At 31.3% G+C, this 20,923-nt stretch overlaps 1 protein-coding gene across 2 annotated transcripts in view; it reads left to right on the top strand.

The window, feature by feature from the left end:
* Window positions 1-18,075, top strand: part of Hrb27C (Heterogeneous nuclear ribonucleoprotein at 27C) — a 31,357-nt gene extending 13,282 nt beyond the window's left edge. The window contains exons 6-8 of one of the 2 annotated variants that reach the window (XM_088262945.1): window positions 789-964; window positions 3,520-3,686; window positions 4,775-7,576. In XM_088262945.1, the coding sequence (XP_088119071.1) occupies window positions 789-964; window positions 3,520-3,686; window positions 4,775-4,939 (508 nt within the window). In that variant the 3' untranslated portion in view covers window positions 4,940-7,576. Of the gene's footprint in view, window positions 1-788; window positions 965-3,519; window positions 3,687-4,774; window positions 7,577-13,409 lie in introns of those variants that run through there. The other variant, XM_088262946.1, reaches the window with a different exon arrangement.
* Window positions 18,076-20,923: the final 2,848 nt, after the last annotated feature.

Here is a 20,923-nt window from a genome sequence, read left to right as displayed (position 1 = left end):
GCTTTAAATTCTTGGTCCACATCCAGGCAGTGTCCAAATGTTTGCGTTATTTGGAGACGTTCAGTGTTGTGGTAAATCACGTTGCACATTTATGAATGAGAATGTTTAGCAGGTCTTCATTCTCTCACCAGATGTGTGACAACCATTGTTATATTTCCATTATTCCATTCCACCCCTAGAAACTATTTGTAAAACAATCGACTGCGGAGTGTGATAAAATTTTGAATTAAGTTCAACCAATTATAACCTTAATTAAATGTTTGATTTTTATTATTAATTTTGTCTTGTAAGCACTGCTCATTCTATTTTGCAATGCTACAAACTGTTAAAACGTTTGGAATCATTAAGGCCTAGAAATCGGGCGTTCAAACCATAATGCGCTCAGTCGCGCTGAATGTTGGCCATGTGTTCACGCTCATTTTTTTTAATGAATGTTTATTGGAATTTGACTTTTTTTATAAAATATATTGAAAAAATATTTTTATACAAATTTATTTAACTCTTCAGTTACCTTTCAATAACTATTTTCTTTATGAAACCATATACATATTTATTTCAAATAAAAACTATTTTTTTCATTACAAAAACAGTCTTAAGATAAAAATTCAATTACGTCAAATGTTACCTTTGTTTAGAGAAAATTAAGTTGCGATTTATCGTATATTGGGCCTTAAATGTTTTTTTTTTATTATTAATTTTGTCTTGTAAACACTATTTATTATTTTTTGCAATTCCGCAAACTTTTGAACGTTTGGAAACATTAAACTAATGTGTTTTTTGTCCACTAGGTACCAGGGTTGGGGTACCAGTCCAGGGCAGGGCTCCTACGCCGGGTACGGGACTCCGTCTGGTCCCGGGTCCTACCAGGGTTGGGGGGCTCCCCCCGGGCCCCAGGGACCCCCTCCGCAGTGGGGCTCTAACTACCAACAGCACCCACCCCAGACCCAGGGCTACGGAAGCTATGGTAAGAGCTTTCATACTCGTCCATCTTCTACTTTGGATAGGCCCTTTTTTTACATTAGCTAGCAAGATTTTGTGAACAGATATATATTGATGACTCATATTAATAGTTAAACTATTTTTGGACATATCGCTTACTCCTTTCAACAACGTCATATATCAAAAATCGCCAATTTTCAGTTGTGCAATGCCCAGAAAATGTACTATATCCCAGCGAAAGCGGCATATATTTAACTTAATATTTGCCCGCTACAGGGCAGAAAGTGTTGTTTTTGCATTTTGAAGAAAAGGTTTTGTTTAATAATTTTTTTTCGAATGGGAAAAAACAATCAGGTCTTACCTAAAAGATCTGTTGCACAGTAAAAAGTTCAATAAGTGGCTTGATGTTTATTTTAAAAACATTTCACTTTATTTTTATACTTTAAAAATGATCTGAAAAATCAAGTTTTTTGATATATGACGTTATTGAAAGGAGTGAGCGATATGTATTTTATTTATATTAGTTGTGCTGCCGACGGTCATCATTACTATAATAAGGTATTAATTGAGTATGAAAAAGAGATAAAGTTTACTATATAGATTTTGGCCCAAATTAAATATCTTACAATCATGTTAAATGATTAGTAAAGAACAATCGGGAAAATTATATTGGTACAGTAAAACCTCATTAATTTGAAACACCAGAATTTAAATTTTCTCTCAATTCAAAAAAATATACGTAAATTGTGGTTCCTAGACAATATTTGGTACAAAACTTATGATAATTTGAAAAAATCAATTCTAAATTCAAAGAGAGCAATAAATTGTTTAATTTTTTTAAAAAATTATAAAGTGCCACTGAAATATCCCAGCTTTTGCTAATAAAAAGTAACTTTGAAAACGTCGCTGTGCATCAGTTTTTATATGTATTATGTTTTTTGGAATTAGCAACTTTGAAATATTTTTCTTTATTTGGTTCCTTGAATTTCGAATCAACGAACCTTTTTTTTTTTTACTCTGTTCTGTTAAAATTTCTTTATTTTTATTTACCTTGACATGACTGTTGCCATAGAGATTTGTATGGTGTACCATAATTATTTTCTATCCAGTATAAAAGCCAGCGTCGCTCGAGGAACATTGTATTATGTATAAGGTTTTGCTGTCATATAAAATACACTCGTGCAAGCTCGCTAGGTCACACCTGTCCTGATATCAAAATTTAGCTCAGTATTTTGATAAATTATTTTTATCATAATGGAAATATTTGTGCCTTTTTGAGGGTCATTCTCTATTTTATAAAATTCAAGTATTTTTTCCTTCTATTTGTTTTGCACATTGTCATTACAAAATGGTTGGAAATTGACCTGTATTTTCATGATTTGTAGCGGAGATTAGATGTGATAAGATCAAAACATGTAAATGTTATTGTTGCCTTTTAAATGTTCACTTACCATATTCATACCATGATTGATTTGGTATTCGTAGTAGGTTGGAGCTAATTTGGTATACATTAATCAGTTTTGTATGGTGAGATCATTCAGGAAAAAGATTTACTTTAATTTCTGACAAAAAATATAATATTTCTCCTGTTTTGAAGGTTAGGAACATTGTATGATTTTGTTTTATATTTATTATTTTACATGTTTGTCCAATTGAGTTTTTATTCCACATCAGGCAGTATATAAATGTATGTCGTTGAAGACGTTCCGTGTTGTGGTTTATAAATGTTGCGTGTTTATGAACATGGATGTTTCGCTCGTGGCATTCTCGAGAAATATGTAAAAAGTTTAAAAATTCTACACGTGATTCCCCTTCTAATGGAATGTTTCCAATTCCCTTTCTGCAAGATCGCTAAATTTGCTCGTTTTTCCCAACGACCATAAGAAAAGAAAATCGCGTAATGCGGATAAACTAAAATTTTGCCATTAGTGATTAAGTGACAGATTTTATTGACCGATGAACACAATAACCAGCATCTAATGTACGTATTTCATCAATTATTGTTTTCATGTGATATATCTTAAAAGTATGCTTTCTGGGACAAAATGAATAACTTTGTCATTGTTTGGCTGGTTTTGTGTTTATCTGGAACCCCATTTCAACCGGCTTTTTCAATTATCATTTTCTTCAGGATTACTTTACTTCACGATAAACTGGTCTTTTCCCGGCTAGCACTGTAAAGGTCACTTAGATAATGATCGTTGAGTATTAGTAAATCTACTCCAAATAAATATACACATGATGATCCTCGGATCACTGCAAAGGATCTGATTTCTTCGGGATTGTGAGTATATTTATTTAGAGGAGATTTATTGACATTTAATATGTATTTCCGGGAATTGGTTGATATACAATAATTATAATTAATGTTAAGTACTAGCACCTATTAAAACTAGCCATATTTTGCAACTTGTTTGCAACTCTCGTCTATAGGAGATATAGTATAAGCTTAAGTTCTTTTTAAGGCACTCTATTTGTGTTGAAACGGGGTTCGAAGCAAATAATTGTTGAAAAAACATAGATATACATATAATTATTTGAATTGTTCGTCATTATTGATGTGTGCCGGATGTATTGCAGGTGAGATGTACGGCCGGGGAGGCAGCGGCGGAGGCGGCTCCGGGGCTCCGGGCTCTCTGGGCGGGGGCGCAGGAGGGGTAGGGGGCGTCGGGGGGGCGGGCAAGCCCGGCCAGGACTACGGCGCCTACCAGCAGTATCCGCCGGCGCAGTACCAGCAACAAGATCAGGTAATTTGGACATTTGAAAACAAAAATTAAATTTGATTGTTAAGTTTAAGACTGTTGAAATTTGTTTTGAGAACTTCTTGTCTACCTTGATTAAGCATCTGAGTTGGTTGAAATAATTAGGTTATATAAAAATGGTAAATTGAGACCACAGTAATAAACTGTTTAATTAATGTATTGTATTGGGTCTTCCCTTACGTAATGTGCTATTTTCTGCATTGAATTCAGTATGCAATTATTGTTATAATAGTTTTCAAATAGCTAATTAAGTGTCATTAATTGTACAAAATTAATTGAAAAGTTTTCAAACAAATTTCTACACTTTTAAACAACATCATAGTAAACAGTAATATTCAAAGTAATTATCTTGAAACTGCTTCACTCCTGCAGTAATAGCTCCTTAGTTCAAACAATTACCTATCCAGTTTGCCTTAAAATATTTTTTTAAACTTTTGATAATTTGAATTTGAATAAATATTTTGTTTGAAATTTTTATGAAAATTAATCTAAGTTATTTAAAATGAAATAATCATAGATCTTTTAAATTGATTTAAATTACTGATAAACTCATGTTAGGGATTTTTTGAAAGCATTGTTTTTTAAAATTTGCTTAATACAGTAAACCCCCCTATAACGTTGAGATAGGTACCGCGTTATCGGAGGGAACTTTATATATGGGCTAATGTTTTTAAATTATATTTTAATTGACTCATTTCAGTCTATTCCGCTGGATTAAAATGTAAAAATTCAATTAAAAACATTAACCACATATTAAGGTGGGGACTGACGTAACACATTACGATGCGAGCATTCGTATAGTCAGTACAGCGTCGGATGCTCGCCGTGAATGCTACCTTACGACGAAATGTGGAGGTCAGTCCCCACATTTAAAGTTCACTCGGATAACGCGGTACCTATTTCAACGTTACAGGGGGGTTTACTGTAAACGTTTTTGTAATGAGACATTTCCCTTCCCTTTAGAGTGATCAGTTTGAGTAGTGGAGTGAGTGGAGTCGGGGAGAGGGAATGGGGATTGGGAATGGGTGTGTAGTGAGTATGGAGAAGTGAGTACAGTGAAGGGTGTTCCGCAGGGCTCCTCGTACGGCGGCGTGCCCCCGCGCTCGGCGTACGGCTCGGGCGGCGAGGGCGGCTACTCGGCGGGCGTGGCGCACCCCTCGCACGCGCCCTCCACCCAGCCAGGTCAGCTGCAGCCGCAGAAGCACTTCGACTTCACCAAGGAGTGGCCCGCGTCGTGACCGCCCCACCACCGCGCCAAGTGAACCCCGCCCCCCCTCCTCCTGCGCCCCCCCTCCTCCCGCTAGCCGCCGACCCCGCGACGACGCCACGCACATCTCCCTAGACACTATATATCCCTAGACTAGAACTGATTAGGATTAACGTTACGCTTAAATTGTAAATTCACTAGGTGTGTTTATCATTGCGGATTGCGTTTGGTTGTTTTCCCCCTTTATTTGTACGAATCTGACAGACGAACATAAGTTAACTAATTTTAAGCCTCAAAAGCTCAAGTCGCGTAAGCATAATGATAGTGAAAAATATGTTTAAAAATAGCGTAAAAGTACGATACCTTATACTTAACATTATCTACATTGGAGCGAGAGAGAAGGTTACTATCTTAACACGAGGAAATTAGGAAAATGTATAAAAAAGTAAGCGAGGGAGAGAGAGGCGCCGGGTGCGTAGAAATAATATATTATATTAATGGGTTAAATAGTTCTTCCTTACCTACTTATACATATTGGCAGTTAAGTGTTTGATATTTTGTACATTGCTTGCTTGGTTAAGCTACGGTTATACTATTGTGTATTACTATACTAGGGTCGGCGAGTACGGACAGAACGTTCCTCGGTTCATATGAGCTAGGTAATTATGTTGTTACACTTACAGTTAGGTTAAGGAGCTACGAGTACTTTAAGTAAAACTACGGCTGCCTTCCGGGCCCGCGCGTCTCCTCTCTTCTCTCCGTACCTTCTAATATAGTTTATTTCTTTACTTTCTTGTGATATTGCATAACTGTGTATTCTATGGAATCTGTATATCTAATTACTTAAATATATATATAGACAATTTATTTTTACTACCCAAATTTTATAACCGCTATTATTAGGATCTCTAAGTGCTAGGGACTGACTTTATTTTGAGTTTAATACTTTGTTGATAATTTTCTGTTAATATTATTTTAGCCAAGATATTTTAATTTAATTTAGAGTCTTTAAAAGATTATTTTAATGCATGCGCACGCCTTCTGGTATTAGCCATATCCCCACTCGTTCCCCTACGAGGGACTGTAAAATAATTACCTCCCCCCCGTTATATAGACAAATTTTGTGTACAATAATGCGAGCAGTGGAAATCGTGCGAAACAAAAGTAATATAATGAACTAAAATGAATTAAAGCTAGTTGTTGAATTATAAAGTGAAAATTTTATCTTACGAATATAAAAGAGTGCAAAATGGTTTTATTGTATAGAAATTTATCCAATGATTTAATTGAAATACATAGGTAGAAAAAATATGTAAGATTGTTACTGGATGTCCTCACGTTCATAGCGGGAGATGTGCCGCGCCCCTATACCCTGTCGTCGTCGTCCCACGTGGATATTTCCCCCTCCCCCTTCGCTTTATATACATATATATAATACGCCCCCACTTTAAGGGGCACTTAGCGAGTAGTCTTATCGTATTGCACCGATACATTATATTATAGTGGACATGAACTGCCGCTTCGGCCCAGGAATCCCTTAATCATGAGTTGACGTAGATGTTTGTAGCGATTTATAATGTAATAATAATCCAGGTATATATATATATATATATCTACAATATATATATTTCTATATATATACACCTATATATATTAACCGAGAATCTAAATGTTAATTAATGAATTTAACTATCGTAATTGACTAATTATCTGTTGTTGACACAACCGTTAGCCGTAGTGTAGCGGTAACGTTTATACGAGGAGATGTGACGTACAAATAGCCGACTTGTTCCCTGACTCACATTGCAGAGTGGCTATTAGGCGAGTATACATTAATGTTCTCTCTATATGCGCAGAGACACACGAATAAATATAAAAGTAAATTTAAAATTAGAGCAAGTTGTTATTTATTTATCTTTTAATTGTTAATAGTAAAATAATGCAGAGTACATAACAAACCCGCGATTTTTAGGAAAAATTTGGACTGATGTACAGGATACATGATATATTTACTCAATAAGTTATAAAAGTAATTATGGTTAACTTGATAAAATTTAAAGTAATTAATTTGTATATTAGTTTTACACGTTCACAGAGTCACTAAACTTACGGTAATTGCTAATTGTCATGTGTGTGGTAATATGCGTATATTGCGGGAGGTTTGCTTACTTCACATTCCTCCTTGGTTAGTTTGGAACTGTGTCTGCGTATTGTGCAACCAAATATACAAGTATATCCTTAATGTCCAATCTAAATACAGACTCGGTATAAGTTAACTTTATGTTTATATTAAATTATGATAGAAAAAGTCGTCCTACCTAAAATAATTAGTTGATTACGGTTTAAATTATTAATTTTAAAGTTGTGTGAAATTTAAGTATTGATAATTATAATTGTACACATGTTACATTAATTAATTTCAAGTATACATATATATTTAGTAGATACTGCATTGAGATAGGTATACATCGGGTACATTCGTAGTTGACCCTTGTGTCGTTATATTAGATACTTGTCCCGTAGACTCTTTAGCTATTAAGCTTTCTTTAATAATGGTTTTATTACTGGTTTAATTATTAATATTACCACTTGCAAATATATGTGGATTATATATCTATTTGTAAGGACATATTCAAAGTAGATAAAAGGAAAATTTAAATGGAAACAAGCCTTTCAATTCTGCACCCTTTGTTTCATCTCCATGTCGTCCTCTCACTCGTATACCTCTCTCCGGAGGGCGTACACGCTTCCCGTCGCTTTTCTTCCCACTCCACTCTCCACAGGTGGACGCTCTCTCTGGTCCAGCGTGCGTGCTCGCGGCGTGCGTGAGAAGTGAGTATGTCAGGAAATCACCCGCTCCATGGATATCGCCACATACCGATTGCACCCTTCCAAATGGACAAAAAATATATTTCAACATCCGAAACGAGAACAATATTCTATCGGTCCGTCGTTTCTTGATTGGCCGATTGAAGTGACACCTCTTCGGGACGTGCACCAATATGCTGACACATTGTTTGTTAATGCCGTTGAAATGTTGCACGTATTCGCCCTCAGACGAATATGTGGAAAATCATGTATGACAGAATTAAAAAACGAAGATATTAGAAAGGAATGTAAGGCTGAACTAGGGATAATTAAAAAGATTGAGAAGAGTTCTTTAAGGTGGTATGGACATTTGGAGCGAATGGATAGCGAGAGAATGACTATGAAAGTATTTATGGCAAATGCGAGCGGGAGAACAATACTAAGACGGCCGAAAAAGACTGGACACAATCAGATCAATTAGAACCTAAAATCTGGTGATGTCAAAAGTCTGCGTAATCGGAGGGCATATATGACTAGATTTATAGATGTGAAGGAAGCTAGGAGTGTATGTCAGGACAGAAGAGTGTCGCATTCCATCCTCTCTGCTTACCTCTGCTGAGAAACGGCGTGATGGTAGTAGTAGCAGTATGTTTGCTAAAAACGGTATCTCATCTGAGCATTGACAGCTACTCAATATGCGCTTTGAGATTCCTTATCCGCAGGCTCCAAATTAGACTCAGTTTTACAGTTTTTGAACAGGCTGATAATTGATTGCATTGGGTGAGCTCTCAAACTCTCCCTTTAATGGAAAATATAAGCAAAACATTAAATCACTGGAGCGACTACTTTTGGGTGATCAGAAACCTTGTAAATCTATCCCTTGAATTATTGGTATAGTTTGTAAGTTTATTGCGTTGGAATTTCACCATTTTAAGCCAAAAGATAATGATGGTACAATGTGAAATTTTCACATTTCCATTTCTTCTTAATTTTGCCGGTTTTTGTTCCATCTTCTTGTAGCTTGCATTTTGAGTTACGAAGCATGCTAATTTCACGCTAGGCTATTTAATTTGCAAATACAATCGGAGGGTCATCTAGCTTGTCTTTGATTTCCAGTGGTGGAAAACTTCTATTTCTGTAAGTACAGGAAGTTTAGTTGTCATTGTGTTGGTGCAATGTCAGCGCAAGACCCGTAATGGAATAGGAATTTGTAGAACTCCATTTTAATTGTGTGTATTCTAAATTAAATCAAACACTGATTTTTTGAGTCTACTGAGTTGTATTTTACTGTTGAAAAAACACAAAAATCTATTTTGTGATAATTGTTTCGCCTAGTTATGGCATTTTCAAACACTGATTTTTTGAGACTACTAAGTTGTATTTTACTGTTGAGAAAACACATAAAAATAAATTTTGTGACGGTTGTTTCACCTAGTTATGGCTAAGTTGTATTGGTTAAGTTGTATTTTATTGTTGAGAAAACACATAAAAATAAATTTTGTGACGGTTGTTTCACCTAGTTATGGCTAAGTTGTATTGGTTAAGTTGTATTTTATTGTTGAGAAAACACATAAAAATAAATTTTGTGGCAATAGTTTCGCCTAGTTATGGCATTTTCAAACACTGATTTTTGAGGCTATTAAGTTGTATTTTATTGTTGAGAAAATACATACAAATAAATTTTGTGGCAATTGTTTCGCCTAGTTATGGCATTTTCAAGCACTTATTTTTTTAAACTTCTAAGTTGTATTTTATTGTTGAAAAAACACAAAAATCCATTTTCAGACAATTGTTTTTTACATGTTTTTTCAACAATAAAATACAACTTAATAGACTCAAAAAATCAGTGTTTGATTTAACATTGAATACATGAATTAGAACAGGATTTCGTTCCCACCGGATCTCACAGACAAACTGGATGGTCCACTATTGAATTTTTCAATTTACACTGCAATATTAAAATGTAAAATATTGTTATTTTATTTTCTGGAAAATTTAGACTTTATTTGCCCCGAATTTGTATGAATGTTGGAATTTTCTGAAGTCCCTGTGTGAAAACCTACTTTTCTTATTTTTTCTAACTGATCAGTTTAGATATTCTGTTTGCTGTGATGTAGAAATTTTATTCCCTAAATATAATAAAATCAGCAATTATTTATCCGAATTCAATACACTTTTCAATAAGATTTTCAAATTAACGATCCTTCTCGCTTACATTGTAATGTCTCATTACCCAACAATTTCCTACTCAGTTAATAGCTAGGCACCACGCGTGTGAGGTACTAAAGTGACATGGCAACTAGAAATATGTTTGGACAGGTTTGTGAGATAAGTAAGTTAGGTAAGTCTGTAAATTTGGGCTTGTTTCAGAACTTGATTTTTCTTTTCTCATTCCTCAGTAACCCTTTTCCATCTTTCTGAAAATTTAATTTAATTCTATTTGTGTAATATAAACGTAGAAGACAATTATGAATGCTCAAAAAACAACCATCCTCAGACTTTTTTTTCTTTTCTTTTATCATAAAGCTAGGTTTCCACACTTACAAATATACTATATACCATATATGATACTCGCAAGAGATTCGTCATTGAAAATGAAAGAAAATGTATTATCAAATATTATATACCAATAGTCGTTTTGATTGACATTCAAATTTTGTTTGAAATTTTCTACAATAATTTAAGGTCTGTCTTGGCCTTCGATTCCGAATCAAATATCCAAAGCCAGTGACTTTTCATACAGAGTCATCTATGAAAGTGCACACTAAAACATATTGACTTGCCGTAGAATGGGGCTACTTGAACTTTGATGTGTTACTTGAGCCTAGTACAAAAAAGAGATTTGAATCTATATTTGGTCTACAATGTATCATGACAATAAGTGTCATCTGTCGGAAACAATGAATCATGTCGATACATTTATTATTGTAGACCAAATACAGATCTAATTTTTTTTTGTTGTACTGGGCTCAAGTAACACATGAAAGTTCAAGTAGCCCCGTTCTATGGTACCTATTTCCTTAGACTATTTAGTTGAAAATTCTTTACTTATGAACATTTTATTTTCGATTGGGGCCATATATATGGGGATATATTATCGCCAATACTGGGAGAACACATAACTGATTTTTGCTTGTAAGAGCAACCATTCTCAATTTTTTCCATAATTTGTGAATATTATTGAAACCTATTTTATTAACACATCTCTATTTTCAAAGCATAATGCATTTTTATGTTAGAAAAATCTCAATAATTGGAAGGGTTGATCTAGTCAGCAAAAGTTTGAAAGTTTAAAAAAGTTTAAAATTTTGATTATTAATAATAATTGATAGATTATGGAATTCTGATTAAAAAAATATAAATAAAAAAACGCAGTAAGTTATGTCAGTGTTGAGTGGATGGCTTCATAAAATCCTTAGGACTTGTCTAGCAAGACAAGGATATTCTATTTGGCAGATCTCTATACAGCAGGCAACTGATCTTTTGTGCTTTGCTTCATAGTTTTTTTTTTCCAAAATTTGCAGTTCATTCTCGTAAAGTTCCATGTCTACATTGTATAATTAATTGACCTGATTACCAAATTCCAACTAGAGTTTGATGCTTACCGATAACTGTAATAAATAATTTATGCCTTTTTCATTTATTTATTATGAAGAAAAAAATACTAGACAATTTGAAGTATTATTGAAATTCATGAAAAAATAAAGGATCAACCCCTCCTGGTCCAATGTCGAATCTCATTCGACATCGATTTTTTTCCTCTTAGTTCCCATGTTGGATGTTATTCGAAATTTTTTTCATCATTAGGATATTTATTTATTTAAATTCCAAGCTTACATTTTTGTCACTCGTATCCATACAACAGTATGTGGAGCAGAGGACAAAGGATTCCAGTTGGAATGTAACTGTCTACCTAGTTTTTTTATTTTTATTTTGTGGGACCGGAAAGGCTTAAATTCCAGGTATTCAACGACTCGGATTACCAGTAATTATAATGCATTAGTACGATTTTTTTCAACAGCACAAGGTGTTTTTTTTTTTTTTTTTTTTTTAAATAACTTTTACTTGTTTTATTAGTAGTGCCCGGAGCTATCTATAACTTCATGAAAATAAGATTTTGCTAACCAAACTTTTGTCTCTTATTACAATTTTAGCCGACCCTATATAGTTAAATACTCTTATTTGGTTTCATGACTTCATTTTTGAGGAAAACCATTGGTTGTTATAAAAAAATGTATGATATATATTCTGCAATCAAAATATAATATACAGTGGAACCTCTCATAACGAGTAATTCGCATAGCAAGCAAAAAATGTGAAAAAATTTCTCTCATAACGAGCAAAATTTCGCATGAGTTACAGAAAAAGAGCAAGTCCCTTTTTCACAACATTCACCTTTGAGCCGGGACTTCTGCGTCAGTCAAAACAAAAAAATGTTTCACTTTATGAGTAATATTCTGAAACGACTTATGCTCTTTATGAGAGGTTCCACTGTACTTTCATTATTTGTGCAGCTGGGATTATCTCTTCTAGCTGTATTGATGTTGATTTCCGTTGAGTAATATATTTAGTATAAACGGCAGAAAACTAGATTAAACTGCCCAATGCAGTAAAAATATCACAAGCTAATCATTTTATTTTTATAAATAAAATGTAACTTTGTTATAAAATTACTGTAAATATTTTATTATAACTTGTTATATAACTTTATAACTGATTAATACAGTCTTGATAAAGAAGCGGTTAGCTTCGAAACCGATAGACATTATAATTAAGTTATAATAAAATATTTATAGTGATTTTAAAACTAATTTACATTTTAATTATAAAATGGAAAATCACGAAGTTAGTGCTTCAAATATAAATTACATTTTGTTATTGTTGATTAAATACAGAGTTGATGGCCTATCATCCTGAAAAGTAAGGAAAATATTCCGAATAGTTCATTTCACATAAACTATATCTACATCATTACATATTTGTGGTTTATGTAAAATGGACCAGGTCATTATTTTATCTCAAGTGATTAAATTATTACTTGTGTTGAGTCTGTGTTGGCACTATGTATGATTCAACCTTGATTTTAACATAAAATATAGGTTTTTAAAGCAATTTGATATTATTTTGAGTAGCATTTTCATAATTGTAAATCAACCTATATAGTACCAACAAGATATTGCGCTTTATTTTATTAACACTAGCTGAATAATTTTTCAAAGGTGTAGCAATTTTTTTTTCCAAAAAAATGTCTGAACCAATAAGAACTGTTTTCAAAGACACTTTTTATTTATATTAATTTAAAAAAAAAAATTTCCTTACTGTTTTTAGAGAGCGAGAGACGCTTATAAGCGTTCCATTTGCTTACTTTTGATACAGCACAAAAGGCCAAAAAAAACATTGTACATATTGGAATTGGGTTTACATACGGTTACTTGTGATTAGGTTACTGAGAGTCATGTGGCAGACTGAGTATAATTAGGGTCAGGGTTGATAAAAAAAAACACCCGATAACAATGTGTTAATTTGGGGATGCTGATCAAGAGTTAGAAATTGGTTTTTGTCATAAATTTGTTTTTAAATAAAAAAAACTAAAGGAATATTTTACTTATATTAGAGAGTTAATTTAATATTTATGTAGTGCCCAAAATTATATTCATTTAATATTTAAATGAGAAGATGCCTTTGATTTTCAGAATCCGATGCTGGGGATGATGAGTTCAATGGAGGGTCTGGAGATGGCTCATATCAGCGAACTGCCAAGAGATACCAAGTCAATCCAACTGCTCAAGTAGCCTCTTTCCACCCGTACCGGCGTTGATTCACCACCCGGCACCCACCACCCACCACCCACTGTCCGCCCCTCACAAACTACACAAGACATGCTGTTACACGCGTATGACAGATCCAACAACTACGCAACTGCAGACAAATCATATTGTGAAATGGTAAATTTACATTATTTCTATGTAACATGTCAGATATCCAATAATATAGGTGAGATATTTTTCATTTGAATCATTTTAAGGACAACAGGATTATTTTACTTATATTGAATTACCAACATATTTAAAAATATATATATATTATGCATTGTACATACGTATGTGCATACATATATCCCAATAGGATTGTTTCACACATATTTATTATTGAAAAATTACATTATTAACCACATGTATTTACAAATTTTCTAAAACGGATTGAAATATGAATAGTTAAGATGTTGTTGAAATGACATTTCCCTTTTACGACAAAATTAAACCTTTGCAAAATTATAAAAGAAACCCTTTATTTTATGCATTAACATAATCAAATTCCTAAAAATTGTGCTTTGAATATCAAAATGTCGTTCCTTTGTGAGAAGATTCTATTACACATATTAACCCGAATATGTGTTGTCTACCCATATGGAGAGATTGAAAAAGCCAACAATATTAATTTTCTATTTTAAAAGTCATGAGTTTTATATAAATCTAATTTTTTTGTGTTCTTTTGGATTATCATGCCGTATGTCGTCAGCGCTTTTTGCCAATGTTTCAAATTGCATTTCATCATCCATAATAAGAGGTGAGATCATCGCACATCAGTTATGATAGACAGTCAAATGTGATCAGAGGCGTGCATTCTATATAGGCAGAAAAGCAGTGCCTACCCTGGATTACTTCCATTCGATACAGAAACACGACCTGTGCCTACTGTGCCTTATCCTTACCCAACCCTACTGCCTACTCTGATTAAAAAATCTATGCACGCCACTGAATGTGATCTAGAATGATGGCAAGGAGTGCTTTTGACACATGGGACAAAACCTGAAAGAATGTTATTAGCGTCTGATCAGGCTCCAAAGATCTTTACGTTATATTGTTTCCGGATATACGTCATATTCGTCAGAATTTAACCAAAATGACTTTGATCTGACTTGTTGAAATGATGTCTACTATAATAGCAATCATTCAACATTTTATCCTTAAAATATAAATTGTATTCTGAAAATAATAATCACCGAGTTTATTTTCTAATTTGTATTACTGTATTATTAATTATAAAATGTGAAAAATGATATATTTTGTGCGTGATTTAAAAATATAAATACCTGTCAATTTCTTTGTTCTCATTCTCATTGTAATGTTTACTCATTTGTAATTAAGGTTTTATTCTGTTACATAATTTGAGTCATACAAAAACAAAATCAAATTCATTATTTTCACTTAAATGAAGCTTAAGTCATTTTTGTTACGGTTTATTTTGAGTACATAAATAGTTATTGTCAGTGGCAAATTGGCAGCTGTTGATTGGGTAAATTTTCAGATAGCGGTTTTTAATTTTGAAACGAATTTGGACAAATGTTTGTTTAGATATTACTTCAACTTGAATAAATCATTGTTAAAATGTTATTTTTGAGAAGTAGCAAATTGCTATCTTTTATACCAGTGCTCCGCAACCGGTGTGCCGTGGCACAATGGTGTGCCGTGAGCAGGATTCAGGTGTGCCGCGGCCAAATTCAATGTAATTGACATTTTTTATTTAACATTATGTAATTAAATACAAAAATAATTGGTCATTAATAACACAATGACAAATTATTTTTCATAACATTGTCTTTTATTTCAAAATTATAATGTAATTATAAATACATAATTTTTCAACGTATTTTATGTATTAATTGTTAAATCAAACAGATTTTTAAGTCTACTAGTATTTTATTGTGAAAAAACACATAAAAATTAATATTATGACAATTGTTTCGCTTAGTTATGGCATTTTCAATCAAATGCGAGGCGAAACAATTGTCACAATATAAATTTTTTTTGTGTTTTTAACAATAAAAAACAAGTTGACTAAAAAAATCGGTGTTTAATTTAACAATTAATGCATAAATTAAAATAGAGTACTACAAATTAAAAGCCAAATCAATAAATAAATATTCGATGGTCTATATATTTCAACTTTAGGTGTGCCGCGGAATTCTAGGTAGAATTTTGGTGTGTCGCAGGTGAGAAAAGGTTGCGGAGCACTGTTTTATACGACTCACACATTCTACTTTTAAGATTTTCAAATAAAACTTTTGTGATTTTTATTGAAATTTAATAAGATAAATATATTTTTGGGTATATGTTGTGGTTTAAGTCCATCTACCATCTCATAAATTATATTTTAATCTAAGATACAATTATAATTATAATATTCAATGTTTTCAGATCTATGTGTAAAAAAACCTAGTATGTATTATCTATTTTTTTTAATTGATCTTTAAAATTAAACGCTAAGATTGTGAGAATTTTTGATGTTTAAACAGTTACAACTGAATTATGAATTTTAAATTAGGCCTTTTATAAAGTGTGCTGGCAGAAACACAATCATAATTCAATTTAGTAAAAAACAATGTATGCTTTAAAGGAAATAAACAAAAATGTATCCAAATACAAAATCAAGAAAAAAATTATACTAAATGCTTGGGTAAATAATTGACAAAGCTTTTTTGAATAAATGATTTTTTAATATCTGTAATAAAATATTTAACTAACTAAAATGCAAAAGAAAGTACTCTTAGTTATAAGAGAGTGAATTTAAAGATAAATTGGGTAGCTGTGCTTATAAAATTTATCCAAAATCAATTTAGTGTAACATTTTAAATGCTAATAGTTTTTCATATATCGTTCACTCCTTTCAAGAACGTCATAAATCAAAAAACTTGGTTTTTCAGGAGAGCGTTTTTAAAGTTTAAAAATATAATACAATGTATTAAAAATAAATATCAAGTCACTTATTGAACTTTTTACTGTGCAACAGATCCTTTTAGGTGAAACCGGGAGGTTTTTTCTCCATTTGAAAAATATTTAGTATATTTAAAAAAATAATTAAACAATACCTTTTCTTCAAAATGCAAAAACAACACTTTCTGCCCTGTAGCGGGTAAATATTAAGTTAAAAGTATGCCTCTTTTGCTGGGATATATGTAGTACATTTTTTGGGCATTCCGAAAACATGCACAACTGAAAATTGACGACTTTTGATTTATGACGTTCTTGAAAGGAGTGAGCGATAGATAAATCATCATTTATACTTCTTAAGTCTTATTATTATTGAATTACAATTACAGAAAAATTTGTGATAACTTAAGCATAGCATAAGCAGTATGCCAAAATTATTATTTTTTAAATTTTACACAAATCATTTTGTCAATTTCTTAAATATAACAATTGAACATGCATATTGATGTACTAAAATTAATTTTTAAAATTACACATTTATCTTAGTTTAAATATCACCAATATTTGGACATTCCAGACTGACAAATTAATTTTTTCATATTTTGAAAACGATACCAGAAATATAAAAAATGCACATTTTGCCTAAAATAATGTTATATTATAGGATTTTAATAAAATTTTATTGAATATTTTACCCTTAAAGTGCCGGTAGGCATTATTATAGCAGTCCCGGCCAAAAAAATCACAAAAAGTTTATTTTTTTACGACTTTGTTGAATGTACGAGTAGGTATGTAATAAAAACTTGACAATGTTTCGTTTGTGCTGCCTTTTGATTAATAAAAAAATGCATATAAAGTTTTAAAGCATGATGCACAATACATGTCAAACAAAGTCCTTATTTAGATCACTGTAATCTTGATAATTTTTATATTACGTCATATTTTAGTATCTTTCATAAAATGTGTGTATCTTAAACCATCCAAAAGAGTGACCAATTATTAATTCATTAATACACCTTATTGCACTGAACTGGTTATTTCTTGCATAATATTATGTTTGGACTTTTTATCGTTAAAATAAAAATAAAAAATACATATTTTGATTTAATAGTAACTATTGTTCACTGGTAAATATCTCGAAGGGCTTAGATTATAGTTTTCACAGTTCCCTAAATAAATATCATCCCATCTTTACTAAGAGCTATAATAATTACGATTAGATTAAGACGTTTAAAAATTTGAATTTTATACAAGATATTTACATACAATATTTTTTTATGTATTACGAATTCAATTAGGCCTTAAAGTATTTAGTTTAGGTTAGTTTGTAATAGGCTGGTGATATGTTTAAAATTCAATTAAGTGTTTTAAAAACTAAGTTTGTTTATATTTTCTACTATTTTTGAGGACGCAGAAAAGACTCGGATATTTTAGATCACTATGGATTTATCGTTTAAATATAATATTTACATTCCACAATTTTTGACGTTGCACGTTTCTTTCTTCTTTAAATTTACAATTATATAGTTATAAAATACAATTTATTATTTATATTCATACGTGTGAGAGTATCCATCATATTTCCTTGTCTACTTAAATCTTATTATTATAAATAATTGATAATTATAAATGTTTTAATTTAAGGAAGTTGTGAACAGGAACCCTTATGCTAGTTGATAAAAACAGTTTTAAAAAATCATACACTCACAAAAAATTAAAACAAATTGAGCGAAAACAGTTATAAATGTCTATTTGTAAACAATGTATAATTAATAAATGTTTCAGAAATTTTCTTACAAGCTGTTTGTATTTTAAACCAAACAAAAAACCAATCAGTTTTATCCATATTAAAATTTGACCAATTCTATTCCTGTATTTAAAAGGTAAGAAAAATTGAAAGAAGAAAAAACAACACTTACATATGGAACATTCCCTTGTAATAAAAAATCACATTCTACAAAAAAAAGAGTTTCAATAAAATTAAAAACCTCCACAGTATATTATTCTCACATTCTATATCATAATCATTTGTGATGGTTTTAATGGTCAAGTTAGACTTTAATAAAATGTACTCATAGGCTGATAGAAGTGTGAACGGTAAGTATTAAAAAGTAGGAAATTCCCTTCGAACCAACAAATAAACCCGGGAAAACCCGGAATTGAAACAAACCCAAAAGCCGGATTATTTTTTATGTCCGAAATAGAATACATCACATTCGTGGAATTAAATCCAATGCACATCAGAGTCAAATCCAATACAACACTGTGTTGCACGCACACAAAAACACGCAATATTCCGTAGCATTTATAATTCCTAAACCTGTACATGTTAACATCAAACACTCCTTATCATTCATCATTCATTGTGTGTAATATCAATTATAAGCACTACTCATGACTACCGGTTTCGAAATAACCATTTCATCACCAGGTCAAATGTAGACTACATACACGTTGATGGAATGGCTATTCCAAAATCGGTAGTCATGAAGTAGTGTTGTATTGCACAAAGTTAACGATGAATGATAAGGTGAATGTTATATTACTATGCCACAAAGTTAACAATGCTTTCGATATACAAAATATGTTAGCATAAACTTTAGATAACAGATTTTTATACAATTTAGAAAAGTAAAGGACAACTTTGGAAATCAAAATATCAAATAGCTGATAATTTCACCCTTATTTTAACTATTCAGAACCTTAAAAGTTACGATATCAAAGATTTAAATAACAATTTAATATATGAGTACATATGTAGAATTTATAAAATTACTGATTAATTGAATAAAAATTCTAATCAATCGAAAACGCATTAATTCCCCACATAAAATTATTTTATTTTTATTACAATCATATATTGTAATAAATATACACATATTTATAAAATGCATTCATATATATATATATATATATATGTAATAAAATAACTAGGTACCTACTTATACATTTTATTAAGTACTTACAAAAAGTACCTACATAAAACAGTTCTACCACCAGATGCCGCATGCGTCGCTCAGAAGAAAACAAAAGACTTCCGATAATATTGTTGACTGTCAGAATCAGATAGATAGATAGATAGATAGATATAAAAATTATTATAAAGATAAATTAATTATAAACTTTAATTACAAAGCAACACATTGTTTATTTTATTATTATACACCCACTTTACATATTATTTACACTTAATTTTCAAAAGGAAAATATTACCACGTTATAAAACGACAATTTTGTTAATTGGAAATGGATTATGAAACATTAGATGTATTAAAACAATTACTACAATATGTTCGGAGTGAGAGAGAAAAATCAGAAGATGATCAAAGAAAACGATTAGAAGATAATCAAAGAAGACGTGGAAATTTAAGAACTAGTGATAAAATTAAAAATAAAAATCATGTGAAAAAAAATTCTACAAAATATAAAATAAAATATACTCCAGAAAAGAAGAATTTCGAAGCAGATTGTGTGAGCAGGAATCCAGTATTAGAATCGAAGGAAAATGCAAATGAACAATTAAAAGTTGTAAATTTGGTTAAATTAGAAGATATTTTAAAAGATCAGAATAAAAATGAAGACATACAAATAACACAGAAACAGTGCTTGAAAAATGAAAATAAAAATAAAGTAGAAAAAACTTCTACGAAAGATAAAATAAAATATACTCCAGGAAAGAAGAATTTAGAAGTAGATTGTCTAAGCAGGAATCCAGTATTAAAATCGAATGAAAATGCAGATGAACAATTAAAAGTTGTAAATTTGGTTAAATTACAAGATAATTTAAAAGATCAGAATAAAAATAAAGACGTACAAATAACACAGAAACAGTGCTTGAAAAATGAAAATAAAAATAAAGTAGAAAAAACTTCTACGAAAGATAAAATAAAATATTCTCCAGGAAAGAAGAATTTAGAAGTAGATTGTCCAAGCAGGAATTCAGTATTAAACTCGAATGAAAATGCAGATGAACAATTAAAAGTTGTAAATTTGGTTAAATTAGAAGATACTTTAAGAGATCAGAATAAAAATGAAGGAATTCAAAAGAAAAAAACAAATGGATTGAAAAAAAACTGTGTCTACTTTAAAAGGGTCAAGAAGAAAAAAAAAAGAAAGAAAAAAAAAGAACGAAAAAAAAAAAAACTTTATTATATCACTAAACTTATACAAGAAGATGATCCGGAGGACGAGTGAAAATTTTACTATGAATTTTCATCCCCAAGGGGGGAGATGTAATAAAATAACTAGGTACCTACTTATACATTTTATTAAGTACTTACAAAAAGTACCTACATAAAACAGTTCTACCACCAGATGCCGCATGCGTCGCTCAGAAGAAAACAAAAGACTTCCGATAATATTGTTGACTGTCAGAATCAGATAGATAGATAGATAGATAGATATAAAAATTATTATAAAGATAAATTAAGAATAAACTTTAATTACAAAGCAACACATTGTTTATTTTATTATTATACACCCACTTTACATATTAT

This window comes from Brachycentrus maculatus, unplaced genomic scaffold (assembly GCF_059751285.1).
Source record: "Brachycentrus maculatus isolate JH-2025_06_01 unplaced genomic scaffold, ASM5975128v1 h1tg000194l, whole genome shotgun sequence".
In the NCBI taxonomy this organism is placed as follows: domain Eukaryota; kingdom Metazoa; phylum Arthropoda; class Insecta; order Trichoptera; family Brachycentridae; genus Brachycentrus; species Brachycentrus maculatus.
This window is presented reverse-complemented; position numbering and strand designations above follow the sequence as displayed.